The 12,044-nt window shown below is 45.8% G+C and overlaps 1 protein-coding gene across 3 annotated transcripts in view; it reads left to right on the top strand.

The window, feature by feature from the left end:
* The window catches only part of GRIA1 (glutamate ionotropic receptor AMPA type subunit 1), a 166,213-nt gene that overhangs the window by 51,134 nt on the left and 103,035 nt on the right, over positions 1 to 12,044 (top strand). Inside the window, exons 1-2 of one of the 3 annotated variants that reach the window (XM_031598242.2) lie at positions 6,013 to 6,376; positions 8,420 to 8,557. In XM_031598242.2, coding sequence (XP_031454102.2) covers positions 6,295 to 6,376; positions 8,420 to 8,557 — 220 coding nt within the window. In that variant the 5' untranslated portion in view covers positions 6,013 to 6,294. Of the gene's footprint in view, positions 1 to 6,012; positions 6,377 to 8,419; positions 8,558 to 12,044 lie in introns of those variants that run through there. The other 2 variants (XM_031598243.2, XM_090150693.1) reach the window with 2 other exon arrangements.

The following is a 12,044-nucleotide window of genomic DNA, read 5'->3' as shown; positions in this document are numbered from 1 at the left end:
TTCTTCTCTGGGCTTTCTCCAAAAAATGGATATATTGGATTTTCTGTTTATTCAGAAACTGCAAATGTTAATTTCTCTCTCAAGCTAGAATCAATTTCAATCTACAATTATTAAGAATTAAAAAAAACCCAAAACTTTTCTTACAAAATTACATGCTGGCATTATACATCACAGTGACTTCTGACAGCATATGGAGGGTGTTGGGATTATTTGTGTGGATGCCACATGTGACAATAAGGAAAACCTCTCCTCATTGGATTTGGTGGGTGTCTATCTCCCATCACCTATTGGGCCTTGTGGGCTCCAACCCAACAGCTCACACACACTGCTGATAGGGGCAGTGAGAGGGAGGGACTTCTATACGATTGCATGATTTGATCCGACATGACAATTCCTATTTCCTTCAGAAATGAAGTATAGGTAGCAATTAGGGACCGAGGAGAAGTGATGTGAATGCCTGTACTGATTGCAGAAATGAGCTACAACGGAGCGCTGATAATTCTGGTGATTTTTTAGGTTCTTTTGTGCGTGGCTTTCCCCATCCCTGCCTGGTTGCAGGGAGGCTGCTACAGATGGGTGTGCTGCAAGGGCTGGCAATGGGCACTCCTTTCTTGACTCCATTGTAGGAGTTGAAAGCTTTGATTCCTCTGAAAGGCCAAGATCAACCACCTTGAAGCTCAGCCCACACGCCTGTTTATTTTGCGTGTTAGCAAAGCAGCCTGGGAAGCACTGAGCCAGATGGTAATGATGGGATCTTTGCAAGGCTGTTTGAATTGCGGCAATTGCTGCTGCTGCTTTGTTGTTTTCTTCTTCCTAAATCAGCATCCTTTTATCTTCCTCATTTCGCATTTGTTTTTTTGCGTGTCTTGGGTTTCATGCCAAGGATTAAAAATGAGGGTTGATTCATATATCAATATTAAACTGTATAATCACTTCGATCATTATTTGACTTCATCCGGAGCGTTCACACGTCATTTCAGAATCTTTGGGTGAAAGGAAACTTTTTAGTGCATATGAGAGCTTCGCTGAACTGCTGAGAACCAGAACGTCAGATTTAGGTTGGATCCGGTCTGTCTGGCTTTTCACAATAAGTGATTCTCTTCATGTGTATTTTCAACATTCTTTTTAATTGTTCTAATTAATTTGTTTTCCATTTCAACTGGAAAAGAAAACCACAATAGCACAATCTATGGCAATAATCGGATATTATGCTCTCAAGCAGTAAACCTACTGTAACTTTAACGCATTACCAGTAATTTCTGCTTCCTCTGGCGAGGCTCACAGAAACATAAGGTGTTTTAATAACAAGCAGGGACCCACCTACAACTCTGATTTATGTTTATGACTCAGCAAAGAACATAAAATGAGGCTAGGGCACAGAGCGTTTCCGCAAGTAGTTATAAACCAGCCATTCACCAGAAAAAAGACGAGTAGTAGCTGCCTCCTATGTGTGAAGAAGAGAGCGTTTGGGGGTTGCAGATGTTATTTAAGTAAAGGGGTCACTCGGGGTTTGTCACATAGATCTGTAGCATTTCCAGAAGTGCTCTCACAGATGGAGACCCAGCACAGTGCTGTTGGTGTCGTTGTCCATTTGAACTGTCTTTAGCTGAGCCCACCCCACAGAAGCACGCTCGTTTTCAGTGGGCCAAGTGGATGGCAGGGAAAAAGCCATGAGGGGAAAAAAAAGGTGTAGCAAATCTGAATTTGGCTGAATTTGATGCTTGTATTTGACTTGAGCTATGTGTACTGATTATGTCCCCAGCTGGCTGCAGGAAAGCTGCAGCCCTGTTGTGCTCGCAGCCACATGTGGTGACAACGAAGCCCAGATCATGGAGCCCTGGTCCTTGCCACACTGCTGGTACCTGCAGGCAGTCTGAGCCACAGCACAACACCCATTTGCTGGCTGCTGCTCGTGGATTTCCAGCTGAAGGATGCAAAGTATTTTCTATGCCAATTTGATTGACGGGTTTATCTTCCAGTCCATTTACTTACTTAATTATCCCACAGTGAGCAAGGAGTCATTTCTTATAAATATGGTAATAAACCGATCAGGATCACAACAGAAACGTATTCTTATACAGTTTGTGGAAGAAGTCAACTTTCCCCATTTTCAGCACACATCATGCTTCCCCTATCAGCAAGCAGTAAATTAAGAAACAATATCAGGTGCTATTGTCACCAGATATCTGGTGATAGCTGAAAACCTCCAGGGACAGTGACCCTACCACCTCCCTGGGCAGCCTGTACCAATGCATCACCAGTCTTTCACAGATTTCCTAATATCCAACTTACAAATATCTATCCTACAAAGATACATCCTCTGTCCTTCATCTTTGTGCTTTAGGGATACTGGAAAGGAGCGAAGCTGATGCTTTCTTTAATTTCTGAGTTGCTTCTGGGATGTCAAAGCCTTTCACTTGACAGCTCTGGTTGTTGCCAGATTTTTTAGGAAGAAGAGAGGGACCACTGGTGTCTGAGGCCTGATTCATTGTTGGGGGAGATCTTCCAGAGATGATGTGAGGACTACAGTTCATAGATGCAGTTTTTCAATGGCAGAAGTAATGCCCTCCAGTTTTAAAAGGTTGAAGCAGGTGTCCTTTGCCAGTGCCTACTGTAATAACACTGCTCATGGGGACAACAGCACTGGGGGGACGTGGGGTAGCCTCTCCTCCAGAGGTTCCTGTGATACATTTTATTGCACCATCCTTTTGTTATTATCATTTTCATTTTTTTTCTTTTGAATCTCTGGGAAGATTGAATTCCCAGGGTCTGTCTGCTCAGCACCTGCTCTCTGATTGTTCCTCGAGAGGTATGTTATCCAAAATAACAAAATAGATGTGGTCAAGGCAGGGAGAGAAGTGCACGCATTCCTTTGGCATTCAATTATGCCACGACTCTGCAAAACCCATACTAGAGTCTGGACTTGGAATTTATTTAAATTAATCACTATAATTACATTTATCAAAAGCCTCCTATAATGATTGTCCAGCTAGAAAATAATAGAAATTTCAGAAATAGTAGTATTTCAATAGACTCTCTGAAGACATTCAGGAGCATCATGTAAAACACAATGGGCACCAGAGGAAATAACTCTGCTGGGAGGTCTCGGACAGATGCCGAGTTCTGTTGATTCCCTCATTTTTCAAGGCTGGAGGCTTCTGCATGTGAATGAGTCCTTTGTTTTTCTAAGGATTCTGGTACAGAAATGTATCTGCTTCAACAACCACTTATTTCCTATCGTGGAAACAAAAGCTCTGATAGCAAAGACCATTTTGCTCCCCTGGTCAACGTGATGCTTTGAAGAGCAAAGAGGAAGGTGGCAGACAGCATCCCCAAAGACAAACCTCTCTGGTGTGCAAAATCTTGGAGCAGAAATGGGTGAGAACAAAAGTTCTCACTGCATGCAGCAAGGTCAGCTGCCAGTAGAGCACAACGAGAAGAGAAGCTGTGATGTATTCCTTTTCTTGTCCTTACGTCTGGCAAAGATCTTAAGCAAACCAGCTATGCTCTTTTGAAATTCCATTACAGTGTTTCCTATGTAAATTGGAAGGCTTATTGTCTTAGACATGTCTTTAGCTAATTCATTGCACTCAATTGCATGGATTAATCTCTCAAGACCTTGTTAGCTGCTCCCTGTTAAGCACCAGATGCCTGCCTGTCACACCTACTTCTTATGGATCCTTTAAGACAAAATAAGGTTCTTCCTAGTTCCATTCCGTGGTACTTTTAGTTGCCTCCTGATCCAGATGGCACCATGCAATATACATATATCTTGTATGTTTTCCTTTGATTTCTGAAATCAGAAACGTTTGTTCTTTTTCTTCTTCTTTTCAATAGGAATATGAATAATTCAACTGATGATTCAGTTGGGTTTTTCTCTCAGAGCCCAGGACTGTCTGGCAGATGGATTGATCTGTCATTCTGTTGTGACCACTCCTGTGGCATCTCAGAGGTTCATCAGCTTCCAAAGACTAGCTTTGGAAGTTCAAAAGCTACATTGCTTTGATGTTGATTTAAATAATCTTCAGAACAGCTAGAGTTAATTCCTAGCATCCTTGTGCTAACGAACTCTGAATAAAATGCTATTATCTGTGGGGAAAAAGGAAATTAATACGTTCTTAAAATAATGGTCTTATTACTACTTATCTTGTTACACTCTGGTGTGGTTCTCCTTATTAAGCCACCTGCACTCTGAGAGGTTTATAGACAAAAGCAGCATTATTAATTAATGCAACCGTGCAAGCTTTCTGTGGGCAATTACAATATTTTATTGTTGTGGCTACTATTATTATTACCAGACGGGCTGTTTGGGAGTCTTGAAAACATGCTGTCATTTTCCTCTTGCACTGGTTATCTGCAGTACCTTTCATCAGCTTACAAATGCAGCTGTTTCTGCTCAATTTTGGATGGAAATCAAGAACACATGAAACCTAGGAGCACATTATTGTAGCCTCAGATCAGCATTGCTTAAGTTATACAAGGAATGAGATGGATGTCAGATGTAGGTGCTGCCTATCCACTGCAGAGTTGGATGTGATTTGCTTGAACGTGACTCCTCAGCCAGTGGGACAGGGTAGGAGCATCTTATGGCTGCTGTAACTCAGTGCTGGATGCCCTGACAATTGTTCTAATGAACCTGCAAGTCTCTGATACCGAGAGTTGTTGTTCTGGTTGAGAAAGGCCTGGGGAAAAAAAATGAATTCATTCTCGAAGGATGTTTTATTGCTTGCCATAGGGACAGTATCAGTCTTCTGGTCTGTTTGCAGTGCAGCTGTCCTTACTGTCCTTGTAAGAGGCCACAAAGTTGTAGGCATCAGTACAAATCTGCTCTGATGCAAGCTTTTACATACAGTGCTGCAGTCCCTGCACCTTCCCTGGCATTTATGTGGGTGTTAAAGAGTTTTGTCATCCCTGAAGTCGCAGTGAAATCCATAAAACTAGACGGGAAAAGATAAAGGATCTCAAATGTTAATTTGCAAGGAGTCCTGGTCTGTCCAACAGCTCCTTATGCAGGTGCATATGGCACATCAGTCACCACTCTTTAATGCTTTTCCTGTTTGATCGCCAGTTTGTGGAGGTGGGGAGAGGAGATAAGGGCAAGGCACCCCACACCGAACCAGGATATGGGGCATCTGAGAAATCTTTCTATTCCTCTTTGCCATTTACTCCTTGTGTGCAGTAAAGATGCAAAAAGTAGAGGCAAAATCACTCTGTCCAGACATGGATATTTGGGAACTGGCAAGAGGCCCCGGGTTTGATTTGGGACTTTGGGACTCAGAGGAGAATGGGTGAATTTTCTGTCCTCTCTGAGATTGTGGCTCTGTGCTCACAACAATTTGACCTCAAATCTTTCTAAATCCCAAGTGTTGCCTGAGGGCTGTTCTTTATTGTTGTTACTTCTATTGATTTGTTTTTTCCTTTTTGCTTTTGAGCAAAGCTGTTTATGGTCAAATAAGCTCCAGCCTCACCAGAACCATCACAAAACAGTTCCTGCAATGTTTCAGGCTAGAAAAGCTCCCAGCTTCAGCAACCTTCCCAATTTGATAGTGGTGGTGAGCACAGCAAGTGAAGGGGTGTAATGCCATGCAGGTTAAAGGTGCAGCAAGGAAGGTGTGCGCTGGGGGAGGTGATTTGTATTTTCCTGCTTCAGGATCTCTGGTTGTTGCTCTGAAATCCTCCCTTCCAAGGCACATTTGCAGGTTGTATCTCTTTTTATTATCCTACAGAGGTGGATCCATTCACCTCCTGGACCCAGGAGTGAAAGCCCAGGCTGAGAAGTGCTGGATGAAAGCAGAGGAGTAGAAGCCCTTTCTCTAGAGGAGTTTGCCACCTACTGATTCCCAGGTCCCCGTTAGCTCCTGCCACGAGAAATGGAGGGGCCGTGTGGGGGGAGCCAGGAACTTGGGGGTAGGTGGGGATTGCCCTCAGAGACCTCAACCAGGACCCTGGGGAAGAGGCGGCACAGGGGGAGCCCAGCTGTTGAGCTCCGACTCATCGGAGATGGCAAAGGAGCGCGGTGGCAGCGCATGGTGTGCATGCGTGCGTGTGTGTGTGTGACGGGGGAGGGATGTGGATGAGGAGCGGGCTCTCTTTCTTTCTCACAGGGCTCAGTTAATCCTGCTATCAGGCGCTGGTAAGCAGCAGTCTCAGCGCTGGATTCCGAGAGAAGGAGACGCGCAATTCAGAAGGCGCAGCAGAGGGGAGGCGAGAGTGGCAGCTAAAGAGAGCAGAGCGGGGGAAAAATCAAATCTATGCTCGGAACTGGGCTTCTTTTTCGCCAATGCAAAAGGGAATATGCAGCACATTTTTGCCTTCTTCTGCACCAGTTTCCTAGGGGTGGTGTTAGGGGCCAATTTCCCCAACAATATCCAGATAGGTGAGTGTGGAGCTCGGGGCCGGTTGGGAGCGATGTTCCCCGGCAAGAAGTGGGGTGGAGTGGGGCCGTGGGGAAGCACTGACCCGTCAATCTGCTTGCAAAGGGGAAAATGTGCGTGCGTGTGTGAGATGTGGGGAGCAGCGCGTGCTGGATTTTCGTGTTGATATGAGCTTTGCGAGAGCAGAGATGTATAAATGTTTCTTTGGGGGAGGGGAGGATTGAGAATAAATGCCTGTACACAACAGCACAGAGGGAGAAAAGTGCCTCCGAAACGGAGGAAGCGTGAAAAAAAAAAAAGATTATTCGTTTCTTTGCTTTGTAAAATATCTGGGCTGCCATTGTGCATTGCTGCGTTTGCAACATCAGCGGTTGCATTAGACATTTTTTGTGAGGATGCTCTCATCTGTGGGTAACTGGGACGAGAGGTAACAAACAGGCGCTCTCTGTTGTTGTTGCTAAAGAATAAGGGCAGAGCTATTGGAGGAAGATTTTGCGCTGGAGTCTCTTTTCATTTCATGCTACTTGCTTCCCCTGTGTGCCAGCGCTGCCTGTTTGATTCCTTTCTCCCTTCCTGCAACTTCTCAGCGCTCCTCTCCCTCCCAGCCCCGGGTTTATTATTACTCTCCCATTGATCTTTGTTGACGATGATTTGTAACCCAAATTCCCTTCCTTTGCATGCCGGTTTCCTTTTGCACCTCCCTTCTCCTTACAATGCCAATCAACCGCTAATCCACCAAGTTCAGTCAACTCCTGCTTTAGCCTCGCTGCACAATCGCTGCTTTTATTGCTGTTGATGCTGCAACCCTGCCTCCCTCCCTTCCTGCCTCCCTTATACCCCAAATACACGCAGCATCCCAGATTCTCTCCCTTCCAGCAAACACAGATGATAGCCTAACTCGGCTACTAGCATCCAATTCCTCTGACACCCATGATTAGGCAGGAGAAGGGGGGCATGCGGGGGAGTGGGGGATATTCGTGCGCAAATAGCCCGTTCCACGCACCTAGGAGATGCCCTCCATACAGAAGATGAGCGAGCAAGCAGGTCTCCGCATATTTGCTTCTTCCCAAAGCCACCTGCCCTGGGGGGTGGAGGGGCGGGGGTGGGAATTGATGCTCCCTGCTTCTCTATTTTAATTCAGTCTGCTTTTCAAGTGCTTTGTTTCCCTCCCTCTATCATGCAAATAGCAGTACTCCCTGTAAATGTGTGTAGATAGCAAGGCGGTCCGAATGTATCAGCATCCTTCTGCAGGCTGCGAAGGGATCTGCCGCAAACCAAGTTTCCTTCTGGGGGAGCAGCGGGAAACTTTTCCAGGGCTGGGTTATCCTGGGTCATCCCGGGTCCGTTCGGGGAGATGAGCTGTGAGCTGGGTCTGGTCCCAGTTTCCGTCTAATTTAAGTTGTCCCGTGGTTTTGGGCTCTTTTGCACTTCTGTGTGGATGGATATTTCTCAGGATCAGGTTTTCGATTTCCTGCCCAGTCCGAGTTTGCCCTCTGTCACCTGTTAAATGTAGGGGTTTTCCATGCATCACACTTCCAGCAGCAGGTTCATACCGTGAGCCCTGCTTGCTCCAGCTCTTACAGATCTGTCCCCGTGTGCCGTGTGGGGCCAGGCTTGGCAGGGCTGTCCTGCGCCCCTCAGGGAGCAAGCCTGAAGAGCAAGATTCAAATTGGGCCTCACTGTGAGTGGAGAAAGAGGAAGGAATACTCAGATTCCTCTTTTATAGCTTCCGTTTCTATTCCTTAAAGTTACGGGAGGGGTGAGGAGGTTGGAAGTCAAACCCTGAGCTTCAGCCCGACCCTGGGGGCTGCTGGGCTCAGGGTGCATCAGGGCTCCTGTATGTGGTCCGGGCACTGCATAATGGGAAGGTCTTCTGCTCTCAGCCTGCTTGCAGCAGGTATGGACACCTTGGGTCAGATGTGCTGGAGTATTTGGGGCTGCAGTGGCATCCCTGGAGACCCCTCTGCAGGAATATTTCAGACCAAAAGGGCTGCTAATACAGGTGTGCTTAAGACCTTTCTTCTTGTTTTGTTTTTTCTCCCCAGGGGGGTTATTTCCTAATCAACAATCCCAGGAACATGCGGCTTTTAGGTTTGCGCTCTCTCAGCTCACGGAACCCCCTAAGCTCCTTCCCCAGATCGACATTGTGAACATTAGCGACAGCTTCGAGATGACATACACCTGTAAGTAGCGGTGTTTGCCGGGCTTTCACTTAATTTGCTTTTTCATTTACTCCTGACTGTTCATGTTTGTACGTGAAACAGGGAGCATCTTGCTAAAAATGTGCAATTCTCCTTCAGGGTCCAAGTAAGAAAACCCCAAATGCACAGGATTTCTGAATGGTTTTGGGGTGTGTTAGGACGCAGGGTTGAGGTAGCGCTGCAGTTATTCGGTGTGCCTTATATTTTCTTTCAATGCTTCCCAAGCAGTACAGAACCCTTCACAATTCATTTCCTTGTGTTTCTCTAACCTCTGCCCGATTCCTCGCTGAGGCTTCATTCCCATCTTCCCTATGGTTGTGCTGTACAACAAAGGTACCCCTTCCCACCCACGGGGTGCACCAAAGTGTCTGTTTAGTGTGAACCACTTCCTCTTCAGCCCCAGTTTAGCCATCTGTCCTTGCAATTTAATAAAGACTGAGCAGAAAACCACACCTTGATGTAAGTGGAGTCCAGATCTACTATAAGAGGAATGCCCACAGAGACAGAGAGCTAAGAGTTCCATTTTCAAGTACCAGCGAAATTCCTTCCCTTTGTAGAGTCTGTTGGATTGATATTGGCTCACATCTGTGGGAGCCTTTAGATTCACTGATTCCTCTTTGCAGATCGCTCGTGGAGAGTGGGATGGATGTGGACAAAAGCTGTTGTCTGTGCTAAGAAATAGACAGAAAGAAAAATCTGCTTTTCTGCAGAGAGCATCCAAGTATGTAGAGAAGGAGAATTCATAAGGCTCTAAAGAAAAATAAGTTGATTTTTTTTTTTTCTTGTTGGAGGGTTTACAAATACAAGATTGTTGGAATTTCTTGGGCAGTAAGGCACAGAAGAGAGAAGCAATAATTTGGCTCTGCTTTCACTGGGCTATCTAATGACATATCTAAAGATTTTCTATTCCCCTTAATATCCCTTTATTTGCTATCTACAAGATTTCCATCAAGAAAGAGCAGCTATAGCAGCTCAATCCAATGGCAATTCCTTGGCAGAAGAACTAGAAAAAAAAGGCAGGAATAAAAGGCCGTATCTATCAAGGGAAAATGTCACCCACCTGGGGTAGAGTTGCTGACTGTGGCCGGGGATGAGCTATTTCAGTGCTGATAGCAGGAAGAAAGCAGACACTGCAAGAATATCGCTAGAATAAATTCTCCATCTGCGTGTAGTTGTCCCTCCCTCTCTGTGCCTGCCTGAAGTGATTTTGTTTACAGCATTAGCAATGACAGCAAAGCCACGATACCAGTTTTGCTTAAAATGTCTGTCATTAGTACCACGGGGGTGGAGGTGGTCTCACAAAAGCTGAATGGAAGCAAGACAGCCTCCCAAAGGATGTTATATTTGAGCTCTATGTAGGGCACATTGTCCTAGATCAGACCAGCAAAGCTCTCTGCACAGTCCAACTTCACTTGTCCTCGTTTTTCTTTTTTTTTTTTTTTTTAATTAAAAACTTCCTAAGTCCTTCAAGACTATGGAAAGCAGCATTTGTTTTGTAAGCACAAAAGGTGTTAGTCCATGTACTCCTGGGGTAAAGAAAACAAGAGCAGGACATGCTGAGAGATGCTCTGCTGCTAAAACTTTTGCCAGGAATTATCTCCTTCCTCATCTTCCAGCAATTTCCCTCCCCAGTTGCCAAGACTGGAGATCAGCGGGAAGATCTGTTTATTTACAGTGAATAAAACCCTGCCCACACAGAGGTCCTTACCATCTGAGAGAAGGCTGGCCACGCTGCCAGTTAAAATACCAGTTTTTGTTCCCATGGAGATAGAGAACACAGCATTTCTCTGTCGTTGGAATCCCCTCTTTCCCTGATGGCTTTGGTTGAGTGTGTTTGGACCCTGCAGATAGAGTGCTGCCCCTATGGGAGCTCCAGCAGGAAGAACACCTGGTGAGGTCCCAGCCCTGTGGCACGTCCTGCCTTCCCATAGGAGCCATCCCTGTGTGCTAAACACAGTCCTTGTGGCAAGTGCCTGAAGCAATATAGGGAATATGTAAAGCATCAGCGATGATGGTATAAGCAAAAGGCTTGTTGGGCAGCTTGTGGGGCAACGACGAAGTGGCAGGATGAACTGCAGCAAAATGACAGCACTTTGTCTAAGGAGATCATATGCAAGCTTTATCTCGGTATCAACTGTGACACTGTCTACCTCTGCCTGACACAGATCTGCTTGCTTGTTAGGCTGGGTGAGCTTTGGTATGACAGGGAGGGAATTTGTGCTATGAGATGCTCCCATCTGCACACAGGTGACAGTAATAGGGAAACGTTAACGATGTGCGAGTGATGATCATAAATTGGTAACAGCAATACCCACGGAAGTGATATATCTGTGCAGTGTCAGGAGGATGCTGTTGTTGCTGTGCTATTGCTGTGACAGCCCAACCACTTCGGGTTTTCTGATGCTTCCAGTTGTGGGCATCTTGTTGTTACACAGGGATTGCGAATGCCTCCTCTTGGGTTGGAGTCAGCCTGAAGTTTCTGTGGTCCCTGTGCGCAACGCATCAGCAAATAATGATGTTAATTGTAAATATTAAGAAAACAGAGTAGTAGTAGATACAATATGTGGTGACCTCATATTTCAGATGTGGTTGATGCTAATGTTGTTAGCTCTGAGGCATGGGCACGTTTCAATAGCTGAAATATCTTCCTGAATTCACCTCTGTCCCACAGAATATATGGCAAGGAGCAGGCTCTGCGTTTGCAACTTGCCTTATGGTGTGGCTTAGTGGTCTCTGACATGCAGCAAGTACGCACAACTGCTGCTATGAGCATTCTTAACCAAAGACATTGTGTCATTTCTTTGAAGACTATCACAATTGCTTAGTAAGAAGGTGAACTTCCAGCCTTTTCTTTGGCAGAAGTATATAGCAATGCCAGCTATCTCTAAAGGGGAAAATGATGGGGTGGTGTGACTGAAAGGTTTGCACAGTGATGTAACGGAGCAAAACCATTCTGATCAGCTTTAAAGATGCATTCTCAGATTTTGATTTCAGCCATTTTTGGAAAAGCATGCTATACCTCAGCAGGTCTCCAGCAAACCATCTTGCTTGGCTTTCCTTAGACTGGCTGTGCCCAGTGCAGCAGGAGATGCTGCAGGTCAGAGCTGAGAGAAGAGGGATGCTCTGTTCTGGCTGCACGGGCACGGGACTGAAGCATAGGACAGAGCTGTAAATACTTGCTTCTGTGAGGTCTGTGGTGGACAGCAGCACCATGTGCTCTTGGCAACAAGGGAATACAGGGCTACTGAGTGGAGACGTGCAGCACTGGGAAGTTTTCTTCTATTGTTTGTCTCAGCCTCCATTCACGCACGTGTAATGTACATCCCATCCTGTGCACAGTGCAGCTCCCTGGGGGATACAAGTTGTTTCAGCCTCATCTCCTTGGCTTGATTTAGTTTGTGGTGCAGAAACTGTGCTTTCAGCCTTTGGCAGCGGTTCTTGGGTGAGCACAGTCAGCGATGCTCATTCC

This window comes from Phasianus colchicus, chromosome 15 (genome assembly GCF_987193195.1).
Source record: "Phasianus colchicus chromosome 15, bPhaCol1.hap1.1, whole genome shotgun sequence".
NCBI classification, from domain to species: Eukaryota; Metazoa; Chordata; class Aves; order Galliformes; family Phasianidae; genus Phasianus; species Phasianus colchicus.
This window is presented reverse-complemented; position numbering and strand designations above follow the sequence as displayed.